Raw genomic sequence first — 23,841 nt, 5'->3', positions numbered from 1 at the left:
CAGAACATTTTCTTAATAAACTTTGTTATGCCAGTTGACCTAGATGTCCCCTGAAACCATGGTCCTGAGACCCCCACCCCTGCTACTCTGTCCTTCGAAGTGTTTGGCTGTATACAGGAAACTTCTTAGCTTTGGTTTAGTCTAGTTGAGCTGACTTCTCCTGTAGTGTGTGCTGTCCTTCCCTTCACCTACTGTCTAGTTAGTGAATACCCCTTTCCCTCCCTCCGCACCCTCCTAACCATCAAAGAATGTTTTCTTCTGTGTCTAAGCCTTTTCTTGAGTTCTTTAATAGTGGTGTTATACAATATTTGTCCTTTTGTGACTGACTAAATTCACTCAGCATAATGCCTTTCAGATTGCTCCATGATATGTTTCACGGATTCATTGTTCTTTATCATTGCCTAGTATTCCATTATGGGAATATACCATAATTTGTTTATGCATTCATCTGTTGACGAGCACCTAGGTTGTTTCCATCTTTTTAGTATCATGAACAGTGCTGCAATGAACATGGGTGTGCATATATCTATTCCTGTGATGGCTCTTACTTCTCTAGGATATATTCCAAGGAGCGGGATTGCTGGATCGTATAGTACTTCTATTTCTAGCTTTTTAAGGGAGCGCCAAATCAGTTTCCAAAGTGGTTGTACCATTTTACATTCCCACCAACAGTGTATAAGTGTTCCAGTCTCTCTACAGTCCCTCCGACATTTATTATTTTGTGTTTTTTGGATTAATAGTAGCCTTGTTGGGGTGAGAGGGTATCTCATTGTAGTTTTGATACACATTTCTCTAATGGCTAATGATCATGAGCATTTCCTCACGTGTCTCTTAGCTACCTGAATGTCTTCTTGGTGAAGTGCGTGTTCATATCCTTTGCCCATTTTTTAATTGGATTATTTGTCTTTTTGTTGTTGAGGTTTTGCAGTATCTTGTAGATTTTAGAGATCAGATGTTGATTGGATTTGTTGTAGCCAAAAATTTTTTTCCCAGTATGTAGGTAATCTTTTTACTCATTTGATGAAGTCTTTTGATGAGCATAAGTGTTTTGATTTTTAGGATCTCCCAGTTATCTAGTTTCTCTTCTGGTGTTTGTGCATTGTTACTTAATGTTTTGTATTCTGTTTATGCCATGTATTAGGGCCCCTAACGTCCCTACTTATTCTTCCATGATCTTTATCATTTTTGATTTTATATTTAGGTCTTTGATCCATTTTGAGTTAGTTTTTGTGCATGGTGTGAGGTATGGATCTTGTTTCATTTTTTTGTAGATGGATACGCAATTATGCCGGCACCATTTGTTAAAGAGACTGTCTTTTCCCCAATTAATGGGCTTTGGGCTTTTGTCAAATATCAGCTGCTCATAGGTGGATGAATTTATGTCTGGATTCTCAATTCTGTTCCATTGTTCTGTGTATCTGTTGTTGTACCAGTACCAGGCTGTTTTGACTTACTTGGCAGTATAATAGGTTCTAAAATCAAGTAGTAAAAATGCGGTTGAAATTTGGATCGAGATTACATTGTATCTGTAGATCACCTTGGGTAGAATTGACATTTTTACAATGTTGAGTCTTCCTATCCATGAGCAAGATATGCTTTTCCACTTATGCAGGTCTCTTTTGGTTTCTTGCGGTACTGTCTTGTAGTTTTCCTTGTATAGGTCTTTTATGTCTCTGGTTAGATTTATTTCTTCTTGGAGGATATTGTAAATGGTATTGATTTGGTGATTTCCTCTTCCAAGTTCTCTTTGTTGATGTAGAAGTATTCAGCTGATTTTTGTACGTTTATCTTATATCCTGATACTTTGCTGAAGTCTTCTATTTCCAGTAGTTTTCTTGTGGATTCTTTGGGGTTTTCTGTGTATAAGATCATATCGTCTGCAAATAGAGATACTTTGACTTCTTCTTTACCAATTTGGATGCCCTTTATTTCTTTTTCTAGCCTAATTGCTCTGGCTAGGTCCTGCAGCACAGTGTTGAATAAGAGTGGTGATAAAGGACATCCTTGTCTGGTTCCCATCCTCAAGGGGAATGCTTTCAAAGTCTCTCCATTTACGGTGATGTTGGCTGTTGACTCTGTATAAATGCCCTTAATTATATTGAGGAATTTCCCTTCTATTCCTATTATGCTGAGAGTTTTTATCATGAATGGGTGTTGGACTTTGTCAAATTCCTTTTTTGCATCGATTGATAAGATCATGTGGTTCTTGCCTTTGTTTTACTTATGTGATGGATTACATTGATTATTTTTCTAATGTTGAACCATCCCTGCATACCTGGTGTAAATCCCACTTGATTATTTTTTTGAAATGTTGTTGAAGTCTATTGGCTAGAATTTTGTTGAAAATTTTTGTGCCCATGTTCATGAGATATATTGGTCTGTAATTTTTTTTTTTTGTTGTGTCTTTAGCTGGTTTTTTTTATCAGGATTATGCTGGCTTCATGGAATGAGTTTGGGAATATTCCATCCTTTTTTATGCTCTGAAATACCTTTAGCAGTAGTGGTGTTAACTCTTCTCTGAAGGTTTGGTAGAATTCTCCAGTGAAACTGTCTGGGCCAGAGCTTTTTGTTGCTGGGAATTTTTTAATTACCTTTTCCATCTCTTCTTTTTTAATAGATATATTTAGTTGTTCTAACTCTGTTTGTGTTAGTTTAGGTAGGTAGTGAGTTTCTAGGAATTTGTCCATTTCCTCTAGGTTTTCAAATTTGTTAGAGTACAGTTTTTCATAGTTTCTGCTATTATTCTTTTAATTTCAGTTGGATCTGTTGTGGTATCACCCATGTCATTTCTTATACAGGTTATTTGCTTCCTCTCCTGTTTTTCTTTTGTTAGTTTGGCCAGTGGTTTATCAATTTTGTTGATCTTTTCAAAGAACCAGCTTTTGCTCTTGTTAATTCTTTCAATTGTTTTTCTATTCTCTATTTCATTTAATTCTGCTCTAATTCTTATTATTTCTTTTCTTCTGGCACCAGAAGGCTCCTTTGTTGCTCTCTGTACTTGTTCCAGTTGTCGGGTTAATGTTTTGATTTCGGCCCTTTCTTCTTTTTGGATATGTGCATTTATTGCTATAAACTGACCTCTTTGAGCACTGCTTTTGCTGTGTCCCAAAGGTTCTGGTAGGATGTGTTTTCATTCTCATTTGATTCTGTGAATTTCTTTATTTCATCCTTAATTCATTCTATAACTCTGTAGTTTTTGAGCAAAGTGTTGTTCAGTTTCCATGTGTGTCATGGATTGAATTATATCCCCCAAAAATGTGTGTATCAATTTGGCAGTGCCATGATTCCTGGTATTGTGTGATTTTCCTATATGTTGTGAATCCTGCCTTTATGATGTTAATGAGGGGGGATGGGTGGCAGACGTTTTAGTAAGGGGGGACTCAACTACAAGGTTGGATTGTGTCCTGAGGCAATCTCTTGAGATGTAAAAGAGATAAGCCAGCAGAGAGACCGGGGGACCTCATACCACCAAGAAAGCAATGCCAGGATTAGAATGCGTCCTTGGGCCTGGGGTCCCTGCACGGAGAAGCTCCTAGTCCGGGGAAACACTGATGAGAAGAAGGCTGAGAGAGAGAGAAAGCCTTCTCCTGGAGCTGTGGCCCTGAATTTGGACTTTTAGCCTACTTTACTGTGAAGAAATATATTTCTCTTTGTTAAAGCCATCTACTTGTGGTATTTCTGTTGTAGCAGCACTAGATGACTAAGACAATGTGTTTGATTTTTTTTCCCTTGCCTTTTCTGTTATTGATTTCTACTTTTATGGCTTTATGGTCAGAAAAGATGCTTTGTAATATTTCGATGCTTTGCATTCTGTTAAGGCTTGCTTTATGGCCTAATATGTGGTCTATTCTGGAGAATGTTCCAGGTGCGTTGAAAAAGAAAGTATATTTGACTGCTGTTGGGTAGGGTGTTCGGTATATGTCCACGAGATCAAGTTGGTTGATTGTGGCATTTAGATCTTCCGTGTCTTTGCTGAGCTTCTTTCTGGATGTTCTGTCCTTCACTGAAAGTGGAGTGTTGAAGTTTCCTACTATTATTGTGGAGCTCTTTTCAGTGCTGTTAGAATTTGTTTTATGTATTTTGGAGCCCTGTCGTTGGTCACGTAAATATTTACTGTGGTTATGTCCTCCTGGTGTATTAATCCTTTAATCATTATATAGTGTTCTTCCTGATCCTGTATGGTGGATTTAATTTAAAGTCTATTTTGTCAGAGATTAATGTTGCCACTCGTGGTCTTTTTTGAGTGTTGTTTGCTTGATATATTTTTTTCCATCCTTTGAGTTTTAGTTTGTTTGTGTCTTTAAGTCTAACGTCTATCTCTTATAGGCAACATATAAACAGATCATGATTTTTTTATCCATTCTGCCACTCTGAGTCTCTTTATTGGTGCATTTAGTCCGTTTACATTCAGAATAAGTATTGATAGGTATAAATATAGTGCTGTTATTTTGATGTCTGTTTTTGTGTGTTGAGTTTCCTTGTTCCACTTAATTTTCTGTGCTGAGTTTTTCTTTATTTTCTTTTCATCTTTTTCATTGTTTTTGATTTTGTATTTGCTGAGTCTTTATGTTTGTCTTGTTTTTTATTTTGATTTATAGGATAGTTAGTTTCCTTTGTGGTTACCTTAGTATTTACCCTTATTTTTCTAAGTTTAAGCCAGTTTTTTATTTCTTTGCATTGCCTTGACTTCCTATCCATATGAAAAATCGGGGACTACATTTTTTAGTCTCTGTTTTTTGTTTCAATGTTGTTATCTTTTACACATTGACATGTCTGTGTCCGTATTTTCAGTGTTTTAGCTTTGATTAATTTTTGTGACTTCCCTCTCTGTGTTGATACCTGGTTGCTCTGTACTGTGTTCTAGTTTTGAGTTGTTATCTGATGCTGTTGATTTTCTAACCAGAGGACTCCCTTTAGTATTTCTTGCAATTCTGTTTTGGTTTTTTACAAATTCCTTAAACTTCTGTTTATCTGGAAATGCCCTAGTATGCATCCATTTGTTTATGTGTATTTAGGTTGTTTCCACATTTTGGCTATTGTGAATAGTGCTGTAGTGAACATTGGTGTGCAAGTCTCTTTTTGAGTTTCTGCTTTCAGGTCTTTCAGATATATAGCTAGAAGTGGAATTGGTTGGACATATGGTAGTGTAGTTTCAGTTTTTTGAGGAACTGCCACACTGTTTTCCACAATGGCTGTACCATTTTACATTGCCTAACAGGGGATAAGGGTTTCAGTTTCCCCACATTCTTGCCAACATTTATTATAATAATTACTATTTTTTTATCTTAGCCATCTTAGTGGGAGTGAAATGGTATCTGTTTGTTGGTTTAATTTGCATCTCTCTGATGGCTAAGGACGCTGAGCATCTTTTCATGCGTTTGGTGGCCATTTGAATGCTCTCTTTGGTGAAATGTCTGTTCAAGTCCTTTGCACATTTTATGATTGGGATGTTTGTCTTTTCATTGTTTTCAAAGTTTTATACATATTTTGTTTATTAGATTCTTATCAGATATATGGTGTCTGAAGATATTCTTCCAGCTGTTAGCTTGTCTTTTCTGGTAAGGTCTTTTGATGAAGAAAAATTTTTAATTTTTATGAGGTCCCATTTATGTATTTTGCCTTTTGCTGTTTGTGCTTTTGTTATTATGTTAGATAATCCATTGTTGAAAGTTTGGCCTGACAATGTTTCCCTGCTTATTCTTCTAAGAATTTTATGGTTTTAGCTTGCACATTTAAGTCTTTGATCCATTTTGAATTTGTTTTTGTGTATGGTGTGAGGCATGGATCCTATTTCATTATTCTGCATCTGGAGGTCCAATTTTCCCAGCACAATTTATTGAAGAGACTCGTTTCCCCATTAAGTGGACTTAGCACCCTTGTCAGAAATCAGTTGACCGTAGACGTAGGTTTTTTTCTGGACTCTCAATTCTGTTCCATTGGTCTGCGTGTCTGTTGTTACACCGGTACCAGGCTGTTTTGATTACTCTAGCTGTATAGTATGTTTTAAAATCAGGGAGTGTGAGTCCTTACTTTGTTCTTCTCTTTAAATATTGTTTTAGCTATTTGAGGCCTCTTGCCATTCCATATAATGTTGAGGATTAGTTTTTCTATTTCTGTAAAGAAGGCTGTTGGAATTTTGATTGGGATTGCGTTGAATCTATAGATTGCTTTGGGTAGTATCGACATCTTAACAATATTAAGTCTTCAAATCCATGAACGTGGAACATCTTTCCATTTATTTAAGTCTTCTTTAATCTCTGTCAGCAGTGTTTTATAGTTTTATTGTATAAATTCTTCATGTTCATGGTTAGATTTATCCCTAAGTATTTTATTCTCTTAGATGCTATTGTAAATGGAATTGTTTCCCTAATTTCCCTTTCAAATATCTCATTGCTGTTGTATAGAAACCCATCTGATTGTTGTTTTTTACCTTGTACCCTGCTGCTTTGCTGAATTCCTTTATTAGTTCTAGAAGTTTTCTTGTGGTCTCTTTGGTATTTTTTATATGTAGGATCATACCGTCAACGAATAGCTATAATTTTACTTTTTTTCCAATCTAGCTATCTTTTATTAATAAATGCTTTTTAAGTTAATCAAAAGCAATATTTAAGTCTTTTAGCAAACAAAGATTTTAAATTTTCATGAACCCAGATTAGGGTCAATTGAGTTTTTGTAAATTTACAGTACCGCTGGCACCTTAAGATTGGAAAAGGCTGATTTGTCTCATATATTCAGTACTGAGAAATGACTTCTGTAGAGCAAGAGGGCTTTTCTGCCCAAACATGTATGTGCTGATCAGTGCAATTGGGTGTGTTAGGGTTGGAGTAAGTGGATTTCATCCACACTGACCAAGCTCAGAGTTGGATGAGAGTGTAGGGAATTATGCAGAATTCCCCCAAAAGGAAGCCCTAAACCTCTTAAATGATATAGTAAGAGTTGAGCAGTAAATTATGAAGCGATCATCATTTTTATCATTTTCCGTGCCAGCTTATGAAGAATAGCAAGGTTCGTGTAACTGAGTCAATTTCACAGAACAGCAAGTTTTTTGTCTCATGTATCCTAGGCATAAATTAGAACTGATCAAAGCCAAGCCTAATGCACTGTGCAAGGCGCTCTAAATGCTTGTAAGCCATTTTTCTTTGGCTTCCTGTCTTCTGTCATCTAAATAGTGAAAACTTTTCATCAGACTTCTTGCATTTCATCCTTTTTCTTCATGGTCTGATTTAGTGCCATCTCTCAGAATTCAGACAACTCTAGAAATAGCACGGTGGTGAGGCCAAGAGACTGTCTGGGTTTAGCTCTTGGTTCTCTGTGTCACTGGCTTGGGGACCATGGACATATTAGCATCTCTACACTGCAGTTTTTCATTTCTAAAATGGAAATGAAAACATGGTCTCCCTCAGAGAAATTTTATGAGGATTAATGAAGTAAAGCAAATAAAGCAGGATGTGTCTGATTAACAGATGCTCGATAGGATATTGTTATTCTTTCTGCTGCTGTTATCATGATCTTTCTCAGCAAATAGGAGGAGAGGCGACAGCTTTACTCTAACCATACCACCACTCCTCATTTCTCTTCTGGTGTCCCCATACCTGATAAGTCCCTGGGTGGTGCAAATGATTAATGTGCTTGGCTGCTAGTCGAAGGGATTGGAGGTTCAAGTTCACCCATAGGTGCCTCAGAAGAAAGGCCTAGTGATCTAACTTAAGAAAAATCATCCATTGAAAACCTTATGGAGCACAAGTCTACTCTGACACCCACGAGGTTGCCGTGATTAGGAGTTGACTCCACAGCAGTTGGTTTTTTGGTTGTTCCCAATATCTAGGCAGTGTCCGAGTATAACTCCCTTCCCAGAGTATGAAGGCATCTACGTGTGCTTTAATATGGTGTGACTCTTTTGGTGGAAGGGATGTCTACCATTTCTTCACTTTTTTTTTCCAATGTGCTGGATGTCCACCTTCGTCTTCCCTTATGTACCAGGAAATCCAGTATTGTCTGCTAGCCAGTTAGTAATGTTTCTTATAAGATTTTGGCTTTTGCTCTTTTTCAGGTAATTGTCTTCAGCTACCTTCCTTCTGTAACCCACACTCATCTTTGCACGCCTGTACTCACACACTGACGTGCACACTCTGATTTATCAACATGCTTTGGACTAATTTTACAATTATCTTGGTTCTCTTGGCCACAGTTAACTGGTTATTGTCAAAACCAGACACCACGATCATTATAACTTGGGAAGTGCCAGTCGTAGCAGAGAAGGCAAAGACGGAATTGACCTTGACCCAGTTAGGCAGGATGGAAAACAACCAGTCCTTTGGCTTTGAGGTAAGAAAGATCTGTTTAATCACAAAAAGCAGAATCATTGCAACAATTACCCAGGGTCTGTTAATTGAAAGGACTGACAAGACTTCCCAAAGTATACCCATGTGAGGCTTTAATAAAGACAAAGGACACAATACAGCTGGAAAAAGAAAACACAGGCAAACATCAAGGAGGTCTGGATGTTCCAGGTTCTCCCTCATGTGCATGGAACACGCTTGTCTTTGGATCGTGAGCCATCAAGATACTTGTGAGATAGCATGGATCAGCACAACAGAATAGAGAGCCCAGGATGAAACTAACACGTATGTGGTCAGTTGATTTTTAACAAAGCAGTGAAGGCAATTCAGGGGAGAAAGAATTGTCTTTTCAGTAAATGGTGCTGGAACAATTGGATATCCACATGTAACAAAATGAACTTTGATGCATACCTCATACTACATACAGAAATTAACACAAGTGGATCATACACGTAAATGTAAAACCTGAAATCATAAAAGTTCTAGAAGAAACATGGGACAAAATCTTTCTGACCAGAATCTACATTTTAACAACATCCCCATGTCAATCTTATGCCTGTTAAGGTTGGGAAAGGACCGTTCTATAAGGAGAGTGCTGAAAGATGAGTCCTATTTATGCAGGTAAAAAAGGAGGCCAGGGGAGGAGCAGATGCTCACCCAGCATGTGCAGGGACAGCTGTTTTCACTGACAAGTTCGTGCAAAATGTTTTATCCATCTGCAGTGAAATTAAAAACAAAACCCAGTTTATTTCTAAAACTAAATTTATTCAGTTTTTGAAGTTTAAGATCATGTCGCTCCTCTAACTTTTTGTAAAATAATCCAGGGCTCCGTGTAAAAATAATAGTGCTAGCACATCATAGATTTTTACTTTTTTTTTCCCTTGGCAAAATAAAAAGTTGGCAACTCTATGTTTAACTCCCCACCCTTTTAGTTTTGTTGTTTTTTCCTGATCTACAAAACCCAAAAGTTCGGCAGCTTCTGAGTTAGAGAACTACGAGTAGTTTGGTAGAGTATGGGGGCAGCCTAGATTACCTGGAGTCGGTGGGGCCAGAGAAGCGGACAGCGGTCAAGTCCTGGAGGGCCTTGGACACCATGGAGTTGGACTTGATCCTCAGATCTTTGAAGGGTGTGACACAATTAGATTTGCATTTGAGAAAGATGACTTAAGTGGTTGGGTGAAGAAGAGATCAGAGAAGGAGGAAGTCGGAAAGCAAGAGATCAGCTGGGAGGCTCTTGCGGGTATCAGTGAAGACTGAGCCAAGGCAACGTAGAGAGCAGAGGGACAGACTTTATATATTTGTACTAAGGAGGTAGAACTGACAGGGCTCAGCAGCTTCTGGATGGAAGAGGTAAACTTACGTTATTTAAATTATTCTGTGATTTTACATTTTGGTGAATGGAAGCTTATTCATGGCCAAATAAGCGCAAGTCAGTGCATTTCTCAGAACTCTTAAATGGATCGATTTAAATGATTATAGAGTAGTGTGAATGAGCATCTGTGTAGTGTAGTCCCTCAAAGACAGACTCATTAAAGTGAGATCAGAGAGTTAATCCATCTTCACACAGAAGTACCGATTCATGAGAAGCTATGCTCTGAGTCAGAAAATGCTGATTATGTTCATTTTATTACATAGATAACTCCTTGGGAGAATACTGACTAGTGAAAATATGGGGCACTGCTAAGTTTTTTTGGACTTTAGTTTTTCAGGGTTTAAGCTGATACTGCTGAATATTTTGTAGAGTAATAATTTACGTATCATGCTGGCTTTACAGAGTGACCTTTGGTGGTGGTTGGTATGACATGCCAGCCTTAGCTCTAGATCTTAAGAATTTCAGAATCTTTTTGCAATTTAATAAATTTTGGGGAAGAATTTTAGGAAATAATTTATTTTCAGCTATTACTTTTGCCCCTCTTCCCCCACAAAAACATGAATAAGGGTTGACTAATAAACATAAGGTCTGTTCCTATGGTTTCTGTCTGTGTTTAATGAGTTTACATGTAAGCTTTTCTGTTGACAGAGCTTAAACTTAAGCATGTTTTCCAAAAGAGGTCAAGATATAGTGAATTATCTTTGGTAATAGACTTTTCTTCAACATATAATTTTGTTATTATAGGTTCATCTCTACTTTTTACGTTATACTATGTTGTTCATTACATCAAGGAACATTGATACACAATTCCATGGACACTTATGGGAAAGACTCACTGTGGAAGAGGAGTTAATTCAAATTTGATTTATGGGATTTATTAACATTCATGAGTTTACATTAGGTATCTCAAAAAGCCACAGGAAGAAAGGCTGATTATAGGGGGATGGAATATCTCTATACTGTGGTTTTTCAAGATAACATGAGATTTTTCAACCATTGGTGCTAAATTGTCATTTTCTAACAAGTAAAAATCTAGAGAGCAATATCTACTGTTGTATGTTTATTTCACTTAGCAGAGTAAAGATGTAGTACCATTGTCTTTTTTGATTTTGCTGTCTTATACCTTCTTTCTATTACTACAAAGCATTTCAGATGCATTTAAAATTTCTCCTATATTCCATGCCCAGTGTAGCATTAGATGGATAGTAGGGTTCAACAGAAACTCTCAGTTGTGCCCCCTAATAACGTAGGGTTTTGGGGATCTGCAGATTACTCACTTTTCAAGCAAATTAGCAATGTGTTAAAATGATGAACAAAATCAAAAACTAATTGTTAGATTTTATCTAGTATTTTGGTTATTTCTACCCAGAAGGTCTTTCAGAGTGTTTGTTGTGCCATGCTGATGGAAAGCGTAAGATTTTCTAATTTCTTTCTCTTGGAAAAGTAATTTGACTTTGTGAGGCCTTTCCTTATTTTTAAAATACGGGCTAATGCCTCCACTGTCAGTGTGGCTCTCCAAAGTGGAAATGTTATAGCCATCTTTGGCTCCTTCCCTTTCCCTTGATTCCTTAGAAATGTATCTAGGATTTGATTCTTTCTCTGTTCCTCTGCCACTACTGTATTCCAGCACCTTGCTACCGTAGACTCTCAGTTGGTCATGCAGCATTTAGTTTTTCTCCTGACTAATTCAGTTTGCTCTCTACTGCCCAAGTCATCTTTCGAAAACATCCCCTTTGACTGTATAACCTTGCCCATACACACAGGGTTCAGAAATTCTCCTTTGTCCCTTCTTTCTTAAAGTATCAAGCCTAATTTCTCCAAACCCAAAGTTGAAGTTGGATTTGAATACTGGATAGGTACCCTGTTGCCCTACCCTGCTGGAGTGGGCAAGTAATTTCCTTTTACACATTCTTGGCCAAGGTGCCTTTTCCAGACTTCCAGGGCCACTGTGTCCACAGCTGTCTTCTGATTGCTGCATCTCTAGCAACTCTATGGAGACTACAGTTTTAGAAAGAGAGTCATCTGTTGTAGTTTTGGTAACGTGTAAAATTTTGGGTCATTTTGCTACATGTGGCTACCCTGGAAGACAGCAGAATCCATCTACAGATTTAGAATGGTGGTAGCCAGGGGCATCCTCGGAATCACTGCTCTTAGTTTATTGTTTCATTAAGCCCCTCGTGAGCATTCCTCATGCGCCTGCTGCTGTAGCATGAGGTGGAGATACAGTGGTGAGTAGGATGATGCAGACATGCTCTCCTGCGGGTTACAGAGCCAAGAAGAATACTAAATCTGTGTAATTCCTCTAATGGTACCATCCCGATCCCTCATACTGTTGGATTGTTCAGACTGACATTCAAGGCTGTACTCGGTTTCTCTTGCCTGCGAGCGACTCAGGCTGAGGAGCAGGTGACATTGCCGATGCTGGTAATCGGGGAGCAGCTCAGCCTCTCTGATCTTGTGGTGCATATTGTTCCCAGACCTTCTGGTGGGCTCCTCATCACTGCCCTGAGAGTGAGTGATCATTTTCTCTCCTCTTTTCTTCTCTATTCCCCATTTTTGTTTTTATATGTTTATATGACCTTTTCAAACACCTGCTCTATGCTAAGTACTGTATATATTCAAAATAAAAGTATTGTAGGTATTTACAAAATCAAAGATATAAATGTTTAAAGTCCTCAAGGAACTCATAGTCTAATGGGGAGATGGACTTGCTAGCTGAATCGACAGGATGATGTTGTGTGGCCTGACATAGGCCTGTGCAAGGTGCAGTGTGATTGGAGCATAGCTCTACTTCAGCAGTCCTGAAGCCTTTGCAGAGTTATGCTGCCGTGGGAAAGCAGGTATGCATGTAACACTGGTGAGAGAGGGAGGGAGCCTGGGAGAATAACAGCCACTAGTGTGCAAGGACAGGAGGCTGTGCTTAAACATCAGCGACTGAGAGTTAAATTACCAAGAAAACAAAATACAAAAGCAGGTAATAGAAGTTGTCTTAGGCTGAGTTCTCTAGAGAAGCAAAACCAGTGAAGTGTATATATGTATGTATGTATGTATGTATATACATGTATATATATATGTGTATGTATATGCACGTGGATATATATAGAGAGAGAGAAAGAGAGAAATTTATATCTAGGAAATGGCTCACAGAGTTATAGAGGCTGGAAAGTCCAAAGTCCGTGGGTCAGGCATCAGGCTGGAGGCTTCTCTTGACTCACGTAGTTGCAGGGGTTGACAATCCCAACATCAGTAGTCAGACGGCAGGCTGCTGACTCATGGACGTTGGAGGCTGATGAATCCAAGATTGGCAGGTAAGATGACAGTCTGCTGGCTCAAGTTCCAAGAACCAGAGTTCAGATGATGATAAGCTGAATGCAGGATCTAGAGCAGAGTAAAAGCCAGCGAACTTTGCCAGAAAGTACCTATAAGATGCAGGCCGTACCCCCAGTCCCTTTTAACTGATTGGCTGCTCATAGCAGATCTCATCATGGAGGTGATTACATCATCACATAACTGCCAAACTGCATCACAACTGCCAAACCACTGAGAATCATGGCCCAGCCAAGTTGACACACAACCTTAACCATCACAAACGTCTGTAATAGACCTTCTATGACAGAAGATCTAGAATGTAAGAAAACTATTTGCAGACACAGAATAGTGTTTATTACTAATAAGATACTCAGATTTAAGGCCTCTTGAGAGTTTCCTTCCCTAAAGGCTTTTGCTACTAATTGTTGATAAACATAACAATTCCATGTATTTTCACGTATTTTGTTTTTTGTCATTTCTCACCTGCCATATAGGTGGCATTCAACCTTATTTTATAGGTGTATATGTATAAAAAAAACCACTGAAGATACTGCATTTGATTGTTATTTTTTAAATTCTAGACTGTGAAGACCTTCACAGCCTTTGGTTGAAGAGACGTGACTCAGCTGGTTAAAATGCCGAGGGGTGACGGCTGTAGTAAGCACGCCTTGCTGAAGCACGTGACTGCAAATGACCAAAATGGCTGGTAATGTTTTTAAAGCAGGAATGCCATTAAAGCTCAAGGTGTTGAAATAAAAAACATCCACACCTCTTCTGCAGCACCGACGGCTAGATTGCTATAGCTATGAGGAAAAAAACTGCAAAACCGTGGTTGTCTGTGATTCAGCAAAGTTGTCGAGGTCTGCTATAGCAAGCTCATTCATGGGAAGAATGAGTTCCTTGGCAAAGCGGACCCGAGGCTGGACAGCACCCAGCTGGAGCCCCTGGCCACCTTAATGCACTGCCACAGCTTGCACACAGCAGCTCTGTCTGTCTGTCCGGGAGAAACCTCCTACAGAAGTGTAGTGTAGAAGATTCGGTTTCGTTTATTTACTGTATGTGATCTGAATGCATATAATAGGAACCTGACAGTTTGTTCTTATTACTAATAATCATAGAGAAATCAAATAATACTGAGAAATAGGCTTTTTTTTTGTTTTTTTTCCTTTCAGGTGTGTTTTCCAAGAATTTCTACAGCATTCTTAATTCTTAAATGAATTAGAGACATTTTTTTCACCTTTAAACAAATCATTGTAAAAACTGCAAAGAGACATTGACATCCTATTGCTCAAAGTTTTTCTGTTAGTTTGCAGACTGCTGGAGGCTGCCTGCCTTCTATCTGTATTGATGTGCAGTGTGTGACCTATTAGACAAGTATTCACTGAAAATTCAGGGTCTTCAAAATTCAGTGGCTCATTCCCCCCTCCTTAGGTTACTTCAGTGGTGGCAAAAATAACAGTTGTCCCCTGGGAAGTGAAGCTCATTGCTATGGTAACTAATGAAGATTGCATCATTCTGGGGCACATTTTTAAAAGCCTGGATTTTAACATGGGTAGACGCCCCATCTTATTTTATTCAGTAGCTTAGCAACCTGCGGTGTACTATTTGTTGCCACCCCCAATCTTCCCTCTCCTCTCAGAAAAGTGACCTATATAGATAGTTTTTTATTGTAGGCACATTTTCACTGTGAATTTAGTTCAGTTCTTAGGTATGTTCATAGTGACCTTATTTTCTGGACCAAAATTCAGGACACATCCTGTGTCTGTGAAGTAAAAAGGGATTTTTTTTCTACCTCCTTGGCTGTCCACTCTGAGGTCTTTTTCTCTCTGCAACCCCTAACTGTTGGTATTATTCAGGGGTTTGTCTTTAGCCAGTTTTTCTTCTTACTCTTTCTTGACTTAGCCTCCGAAATGTTAATTTTCAGCTCAGGTATTGTTCCTGAACTCCAAATGGAGTAGGCAATTCACTCCTCGACAGCCTTAACTGGATCTTTCCCAAATGCAGCATGTTCAGAATGGGCTCAGCATTGCCCCCAACAAAAATCACTTATTGATGAATGGCACCAGTATTCACGCAGCACCCCACATCTTGTCAGCCCCCAAGTCCAGATGATTCTACTTCCTAAAATCTGTCCTTTTTCCCCCTTTAGGCTCTCATTTTAGCCTGATTGCCTACAGCCTCTACACTGGCCTTTCTTCTTTCAGGCTTCCTACAGACAGATGAGATTGTATTGCTGGCTGCTTATCCTCCAGTGGCTCCCTATGTTGTCGAAGTAAAGTCCATGCTCTTTAGCATGGCATTCTAGGCCCTGTGACCTGACCCGCTCCATTCTCCAGGCTTTGTTTCTCATTACTCCCCAGCTTGCACCGTCCCCAGCTCACTCGCCTCTTGTGCTGCATGTCTGCTCCTCCTGCCAGAAACATGCTAACACTCTCTCTCCCCCTTTTCCTCAGGTGGAAGCCTCCTCATCATTTCAGACACCATTGTTTCTGGAAGCTTTCTCTGACATCACTCAATCCCTAGCTTGTAGTCAGTTTGGGCCCCGGTGCACTCCTTTGACAGCATGGGCTTCTCCCTGCCTTAGCTCTCCCTGTGCCTTGTTGTGAGGTGCTGCTGCCTGTCTGCCTCCCCCAGTGGACTCTGAACTTCCTGAGAACAGAGGTATACTAGTTTGTCCTTGTGGTTCCAGAGCGATTCACATAATATTACCTGTGGGTGTTTAATAAATGCTTGTCGAATGTATTAAAGAATCAACCAGGGAATGAATGAATGCGCTTTTGGGACGCTGGGGCAGAATTCCTAACGTCTAGAATTTAATTGTCTTGGAAAATTGGAAAAAGTTGTTCCAGACCCTGTAGTTCATTGTCCTCATTAGTGTAAGTAGACTCTTAAAGATTGTTAGAATATGAGGCAAAGGGTGTATTTTTACTGGTTAGGATCGGGGGGGATATACATACGTGTGTTTTTGTAAATACATATATATGACTGATGTGTATATGCATAACTATATTTTTATACATTCAGTTCAGCAACTGAATATGTGTGTTTCTCTGGGTGTATACACACACATACATGTGTATGTATGTATATGTATGTCTTAGGCTGGGTTCTCTAGAGAAGCAAAACTAGTAAAGTGTATAAATATATATATATATATACCTATATATGTAGAGAGAGAGAGATTTATATCAAGGAAACAGCTCACAAGATTGTAGATGCTAGAGCGTCCTAAGTCCGTGGTTCAGGGTAGAGGCCTATCCCAACTCACGCAGCCACAGAAGCTGGCAAGCCCAAGATCGGCAGGTCAGAGAGCAGGGCTTCCTCTCACAGGCTGTGCAGATCGATGAATCCCAAGTTTGGCAGATAAGCTGACAGCTCAAGTCCCAGGAACCGGAGATGAGATGACAGGAGGCAGCCGCAGGATCCAGAGACAGCAAAAAGCCAGAACATCTGCTTATATTCAGATGCGGGACACACCCACAAGGAGACTCCCTTTCGTCTGACTGGCTACTCACAGTATATTCAGTCATGGGAGTGATCACATTAAAACACTGAGCATCATGGCCCAGCCAAGTTGACATACAATCTTAACCATCACAGTCCACCCCTTGTCAACTTGGCACATGTACACATCTCCTTAAACCATACATAATCTCTGAATATAGACAATTAGGCATACTTGCGCCTAACATAGTACAACCAACACGTACAATTGAAAACATACTAGCCCTGTTTACAGCTTATATTTTATAAGTGAAGGAAACAAAAATATTTGATGCACACATACAAAGCAGAAATACTCATAACAATTACAGTCCCTATTTCTGCAACTGGTCACATGGCTGTAACTGGTATTTAGAACTACCTTCTTCCACCACCCAATTCTGTATACCCTTTGTCCTCAGCAAACACCTCGGCTAGTCATGGTTCTTTGCCTGGTAGGGTGACCCAAACCTTCATTCCTGAAGAGTCTGGGTCATTAGTAGTCATGCTGGAATTAGGTTGCTGTAGTTTTCCATTGACTTTAATCACAAGGCATGGTAGTACTAAGAGATGCCCTAAGGAATATCCTGCATTCCAGACATAATCTTCTTACCTCCATTATGTAATATCAATCTGATTTCTTCTTGGTAATCAGGATCAGTCACACCAGCCAGTGTGGTAACTCCCTTCTTTGCCTGTTGATCCAGAGGCATAAGGAGCCCAAAGTGGCCAGGTGACATTCTTAAATTCCAGTTCAGTGGAATCCGTGATGTGTCTCCAAGTGGGAGCATTCCTCCCTATGGAACTAAGACCTCTAGGCCTTCAGAGAATAAGGTTGAGGGAACAGGAAGCAAAAACCTTGCAAGTGGGTCAGTAGGGGTAATAGTGAGTGGCGCCACTCACATTTCCACCTCTTGATTCCTGGAGCCTTGAATCCTGGCTATGGGAGAAAGAGCACCATATTTTGGATGCTGGTTTAAAGCATATACAGCCTCCTGGAGAACACTGCCCCAACCCTGCAAGGTATTGCCACCTAGCTGGCACCGTAATTGTGTCTTTAGAAGGCCGTTCCATCATTCTATCAAGCCATCTGCTTCAGAATGATGGGAAACATGGTAAGACCAGTGAATTCCATGAGCATGGGTCCACTGCCACACTTCGTTTGCTGTGAAGTGAGTCCCTTGATCCGAGGCAATGCTGTGTGGGATACCATGACAGTGGATAAGGCATTCTGTAAGTCGATGGATGGTAGTTTTGGCAGAAGCATTGCATGCAGGGAAGGCAAATCCATATCCAGAGTAAGTGTCTATTCCAGTAAGGACAAAACGCTGCCCTTTCCATGATTGAAGTGGTCCAGTGTAATCAACTTGCCACCAGGTTGCTGGCTGATCACCTCAAGGGATGGTGCCATATCGGGGACTCAGTGTTGGTCTCTGCTGCTGGCAGATTAGGCACTCAGCAGTGGCTGTAGTGAAGTCAGCCTTGGTGAGTGGAAGTCCATGCTGCTGGGCCCATGCATAACCTCCATCCCTGCCACCACGGCCACTTTGTTCATGAGCGCATTGAGCAGTGACAGGAATAGCTGGGGAAAGAGGATGACTGGTTTCCACAGAATGCGTCATCCTATCCACTTGATTGTTAAAATCATCCTCTGCTGGGGTCACCCTTGGTGAGCACGCACATGAGACACAAATATCTTCACTTCTTTGGCCCATTCAGACAGGTCTATCCACATACCTCTTCCTCATAAATCCTTGTCTCCAATTTTCTATCATGTTCCTTCCAAGTCCCTGACCATCCGGCCAAACTATTGGCCACAGCCCATGACTCAGCGTATAATCGCACATCTGGCCATTACTCCTTCCAAGCAAAGTGAACAACCAGGTGCGCTGCTCAGAGTTCTGCCCATTGAGAGGATTTGCCTTCACCACTGTCCTTCAGGGAGGTCCCGGAAAGGGGCTGTAGTGCTGCCACAGTCCACTTCCGAGTGGCGCCTGCAAATTGCGCAGAACCATCTGTAAACCAGGCAGGAGTTTTCTCTTCCTCAGTCAGCTGATCGTAAGGAACTCCCCATGAGACAATAGGTGCAGGCTGGGAGATGGAAGGTAATGTGACAAGAGTGGAGACCATGGGCGTTTGGGCCACTTCCTGATGTAACTTACTTGTGCCTTCACGTCCTGCTTGGGCCCGATCTCGAATATACCACTTCCATTTAATGATGGAGTGCTGCTGTGCACGTCCAAGTTTATGATTCTGTGAGTCAGACAACACCCAGTTCAAGATGGGCAGCTCAGGCCTCATGGTGACTTGGTGTCCCATGGTTAAGTGTTCAGTCTCTGTTAAGGCCCAGTAACAAGCCAAAAGTTGTTTCTCAAAAGGAGAGTAGTTATCTGCAGAGGATGGCAGAGCTTTGCTCCAAAATCCTAAGGGTCTGCGCTGTGTTTCACTGATAGGAGTCTGCCAAAGACTCCAAAGAGCATCTTTTTCTGCCACTGACACTTTAGTCACCATTGGATCAACTGGATCATATGTTCCAGGTGGCTGAGCGGCTTGTACAGCAGCCTGAACTTGTTGCAGAGCCTTTTTTTGTTCTGGTCTCCACTCGAAACTAGCAGGTTTTCGAGTCACTTGATAAATAGGCCAGAGTAGCACACCCAAATGAATAATATGTTGCCCCCAAAATCCAAAGAGGCCCACTAGGCATTGTGCCTCCTTTTTACTTGTGGGAGCAGCCAGATGCAATAACTTATCCTTCACTTCAGAAGGAACGTCTCAACATGGCCCTCACCTCTGGACCCTTAGAAATTTCACTGAAGTGGAAGGTGCCTGAATTTTTGTGGGGTTAATTTCCCACCCTCTAGCATGCAAATGTTTTATCAATAAGTCTAGAGTCATTGACACTTCTTCCTTACTAGGTCCAATCAGCATAATGTCATCAATGTAATGGACCAGTGCGATGTCCTGTGGAAGGGAAAGGTGATCAAGGTCCCTGTGGACTAAATTATGACATAGGGCTTGGAGAGTTAATGTAGCCCTGTGGTAGTCAAGTGAAGGTGTATTGCTGATCTTGCCAGATGAAGGCAAACTGCTTCTGGTGGTCCTTTGAAACAGGTATGGAGAAAAAGGCATTAGCTATTTCAATAGCTGCATAGCAGGTACCAGGAGATGTATTAATTTGCTCAAGCAATAAAACTACATCTGGAATAGCAGCTGCAATTGCAGTCACCACCTGGTTAAGTTTTTGATAATCTATGGTCATTCTCCAAGATCCATCTGTTTTTTGCACAGGCCAAATGGCGAGTTAAATGGGGATGTGGTGGGAATTACCACCCCTGTATCCTTCAAGTCCTTGATGGTGGCAGTAATCTCTGCAGTCCCTCCAGGAATGCGGTATTGCTTTTGGTTTACTATTTTCCTAGGTAGGGTCAGTTTTAATGGCTTCCACTTGGCTTTTCCTCCCGTAATAGCCCTTACTGTGTTTGTCAGGGATCCAATGTGGGTGTTCTGCTAGTTGCTGAGTGTATCTATTCCAATTATGCATTCTGGAACTGGGGAAATCACTACAGGATGGCTTTAGGGACCCACTGGACCTATTGTGAGATGTACATGAGCCAAGACTCCATTAATAACCTGACCTCCATATTCCCCCACTCTGATTGGTGGGCCTCAGTGACATTTTGGGTCTCTTGGAATTAGTGTCAGCTGAGAGCCAGTATCCAGTAATCCCCGAAAAGCCTGATTATTTCCATTTCCCCAGTGAACAGTCGCTCCTGTAAAAGGCTGTAGATCCCTTTGGGGAAGGCTGGGAGAAAGATTAACAGTAAAAATTTTTGGCATTGTATTGGAGTCCTTCCTCAAGGGGACCCGGCCTCGCCTTCATTCAAGGGGTTGTGGGTCTTTAAACTTGCTCAAATCTGGGAATTGATTGTGGGATTGTGACTCTCTATTCTGGCGATTCGAGTTAGACTACTGTTCACCTGACCTAGAATTTATCCTTTTGTATAGATCAAGTAAATATTTAGTAGATTTGCTATCTGTTTCACTCCTAGGGACACCATGACTAAGTAGCCAACACTGTAAGTCCATATGAGTCAGACTATTCTGATTACTGCTTTGACTCCTTGGTCCATTACTGTAACCACGCCCACCGTGTCTGTCGATTGAATGCAGCCACTTGTTCCCTACTACCACGGGGTCCAATTAGCCCCATTTTCGTTAGTTTTCTTAATTCAGTTAGGGGAGTTCCCACTGTCAAATCTGACTTATATAAAATAGCAATCACAGCAGTCTTTAAGGATGCTGGAGCTCCCTTCACAAATTTGTTCCTCACAGTTGTAGTAAAAGGTGTGTCCTCTGGAGACTCCATGTGTGGGTCTGTGGGTCTAACTTGATAAATCCAGTCTAGCATGCCAATTTCCCTAAACCTTTGGATACCTTCTTCTATAGTATATAAAGTCAGGTCTGGTACTTCAACTTGATTTAGTGTCAGCCACCTTGTAATCCATACTTCAGCAACCCAACCAAATAAACTATTAGATCCTTTCCTAACTTCTGTAGCTGAAATATTGAATGAACAATCTGTGCTTAGTGGACCCATATCAATAAACTCAGACTGATCCATCTTTATGTTCCTTGCACTATTATCCCACACCTTTAGTAGCCATTCCCACACATATTCCCCGTGTTTCTGTTTGTACATATTAGAAAAGTCAAATACTTTTGGAGTGTAGCATACCTCCTCCTGGGTCACACTTTGTACTTCACCTTTTGGGGCTCGCTGGGACTTAAGCCTAGTTATAGGTCTAGAAGCCAGAATTGGTAGTGTGGAATTGTTTTGAGAACATTCAACATTATCTTGTAAAGCATCTGCTTCAGGTGATGCTCCATGCAATGACTCAGGCAAGGACTCTTTAGAGGTAGCTGGGCTAGGGCTAATCGCATTAGACGGGAGTAGAGGGGCTAATGGTTTTTCTGGGCACGGTGGTTTAGCAGCCACACATGAAGTATTCTCTTCATATGGGACTGGTTCTGCTGGCAGGAGTGATTCAATTGGATTTATGGCTCAGTGTCCCCAGCTTCCTTATTATCTGCCCATATGTCCCCATCCCAAGTCTCAGAATCCCATCTCTTCCCAGTCAGTGCCCTTACCTTAACTTCAGACACCTCTCGAGGTTTGCAATTGAGCTGGTGTTGTAATTCAGCCACTCTTACAATAAGACTCTGGGTTTGGTTTTTTGCAGTTTCAGCTCCGTTACTACAAGAAAGAAGGCTTTCTTTCAGAGCACAAGTGGAAGGCTTGAGGTCATGTATGCAGCACTTCTGCCTTGACTCTGAAGCCCTGAGCGCATCTCTTTCCTTCACCAGTTTGTCTAGCAAAAGTAGGATAAACCAACCAGCTTCCTTATACTTCTCATTCTGTCAAAGCTGTAGAAAGATACCACACGTGTTCACCCTGAGCCTCGCCTTTCACCAATACCTGATCTGTTGGTGGTGATATTGTGCGTATTTGTTATCGCCACCTTGCTCCATGGACTAGCAGTGACCTCTTTACTGCTGGAAGCAGAGTCATCACCATTTTTAAGACTAACCAAACTTGCAAACCAATTTAGAAAGCTCATGCTTACAGTTTTGTTTCTGTAGACTCCACTCCTGGTACCAAATGTCTTAGGCTGGGTTCTCTAGAGAAGCAAAACTAGTAAAGTGTGTAAATATAAATCTAGAGAGAGATTTATGTCAAGGAAATAGCTCATGCGATTGTAGAGGCTAGAACGTCCCAAGTCCGTGGATCAGGGTAGGGGCCTCTCCCAAGTCACGCAGCCCAAGATTGGCAAGTTGGAGAGCAGGGCTCCCACTCAAAGGCTGTGCAGATCGATGAATCCCAAGTTCGGCAGATAAGCTGACAGCTCAAGTTCCAAGAACTGGAGATGAGACAACAGGAGGCAGCCGCAGGATCCAGAGACAGCAAAAAGCCAGAACATCTGCGTATATTCAGATGCGGGCCACATCCCCACGGAGACTCTCTTTCATCTGATTGGCTTCTCACAGTATATTCAGTCATGGGAGTGATCACATTAAAACACTGAGAATCATGGCCTAGCCAAGTTGACACACAATCTTAACCATCACAGCGTATAAACATATGTTTATGTATTTACATATTTATACATTATATATTCAGTTCAGCAACTGAATATGTTTGTGTGTGTGTGTGTGTTTGTGTATACAAGGAGCCCTGGTGGCAAAGTGGTTAAGAGCTTGGCTGCTAACTGAAAGGTTGGTGGTTTGAACCCGTAGTAGAAATATGTGGCAGTCTGCTTCTGTAAAGATTACAGCCTTGGAAAGCCTATGGGGCAGTTCTGCTCTGTCCTGTAATATGAGTCGGAATTGAGTGCATGGCAACGGGTGTGGTCTTTTGGTTTGGTGTGTGTATACAGTTGAGTGCAGCAACTGTGTCTGACTATACTGCTAGTTTAGATGCCTCAGCACAGTTCAGTACAAGAAAATCAAGATGAGGATCTCACAAGAAGTGGGCATGTGACTCCCCTGCTTGATTGAATGTTTGAGTTAAGCCCTATCTGCGTGGTCCTAGTGGCTGCTGGGCTGAGAGCTGCGCTCTGAGAGGTGGCATCCACCCTGGTTAAGGCTGTAGCTGAGGCAGGCATGGGGTTCAGTTCTTCAAAGGAAGTTGGGGTGGGATGTGAGGCAGAGTGGAGTACCCTTCACTGTCTTATTTCTTTAGGGCCCTAGCAGGAGCTGGAGTTGTAAATAAAAATAAAGGTTTATAGTTCTGTCACATCATCTCACCCCAACACAGTTTACAGATTTCTGTAGACCACCCCCACTTGTTTGGCGCCTTTCTGCACAAGGCCTCTTTGGAGGTGTAGTCAGAGAACTGCTGACTGTCAAGGGGTGGGTGGTTGCGGCTATCGGCAGGGGTTTTTGACTGATTCTTTTGATCTTCCACAAACAGTGAGCACCAGTTTTGGACCTGATGTGGTGCTTTGTCCTGGGCACAGATGCCAAGTATGATAAAATGTTCCTTCTCTGACTGTTTTCACAGCTTAGTCAAGGAGACAAACCAGTATGTAATCTGAGCGGGGTTTTGGTAAATGCTATAATTTACCTAACATTCATTTTAACTTTAAACAAACAAACTTATTTAGGTTTAAGAAATAAGGGCTAACGTTTAGGAGTAGTTTTCACCTGTTGAACTGTAGTCAGCTTCATTCAGTCTAGAATAAGATTATGCTGTTTCCAAAACAGCCCCACTGCGGGGACCATGGTCTCGGAGAACATCTAGCTCAATTGGCATGACACAGCTTATAAAGACAATGCTCT

General features: G+C 41.0%; 1 protein-coding gene across 5 annotated transcripts in view; it reads left to right on the top strand.

Annotated features, from left to right (window-relative positions):
- WDFY2 (WD repeat and FYVE domain containing 2) overlaps positions 1-23,841 on the top strand; it is a 256,485-nt gene that overhangs the window by 88,656 nt on the left and 143,988 nt on the right. The window contains exon 2 of one of the 5 annotated variants that reach the window (XM_023731517.1): positions 13,602-13,726. The exons of the other annotated variants lie outside the window; for them this stretch is intronic. Within the exon in view, the coding sequence (XP_023587285.1) occupies positions 13,656-13,726 (71 nt within the window). The 5' untranslated portion in view covers positions 13,602-13,655. The remainder of the gene's footprint in view (positions 1-13,601; positions 13,727-23,841) is intronic. 5 annotated transcript variants of the gene reach the window in all.

The sequence above is a fragment of the Trichechus manatus genome, unplaced genomic scaffold (assembly GCF_000243295.1).
Source record: "Trichechus manatus latirostris isolate Lorelei unplaced genomic scaffold, TriManLat1.0 scaffold00044, whole genome shotgun sequence".
Lineage (NCBI taxonomy): Eukaryota > Metazoa > Chordata > Mammalia > Sirenia > Trichechidae > Trichechus > Trichechus manatus.
Note: the sequence above shows the minus strand (reverse complement) of the source record. Positions and strands in the feature narration are given on the sequence as shown.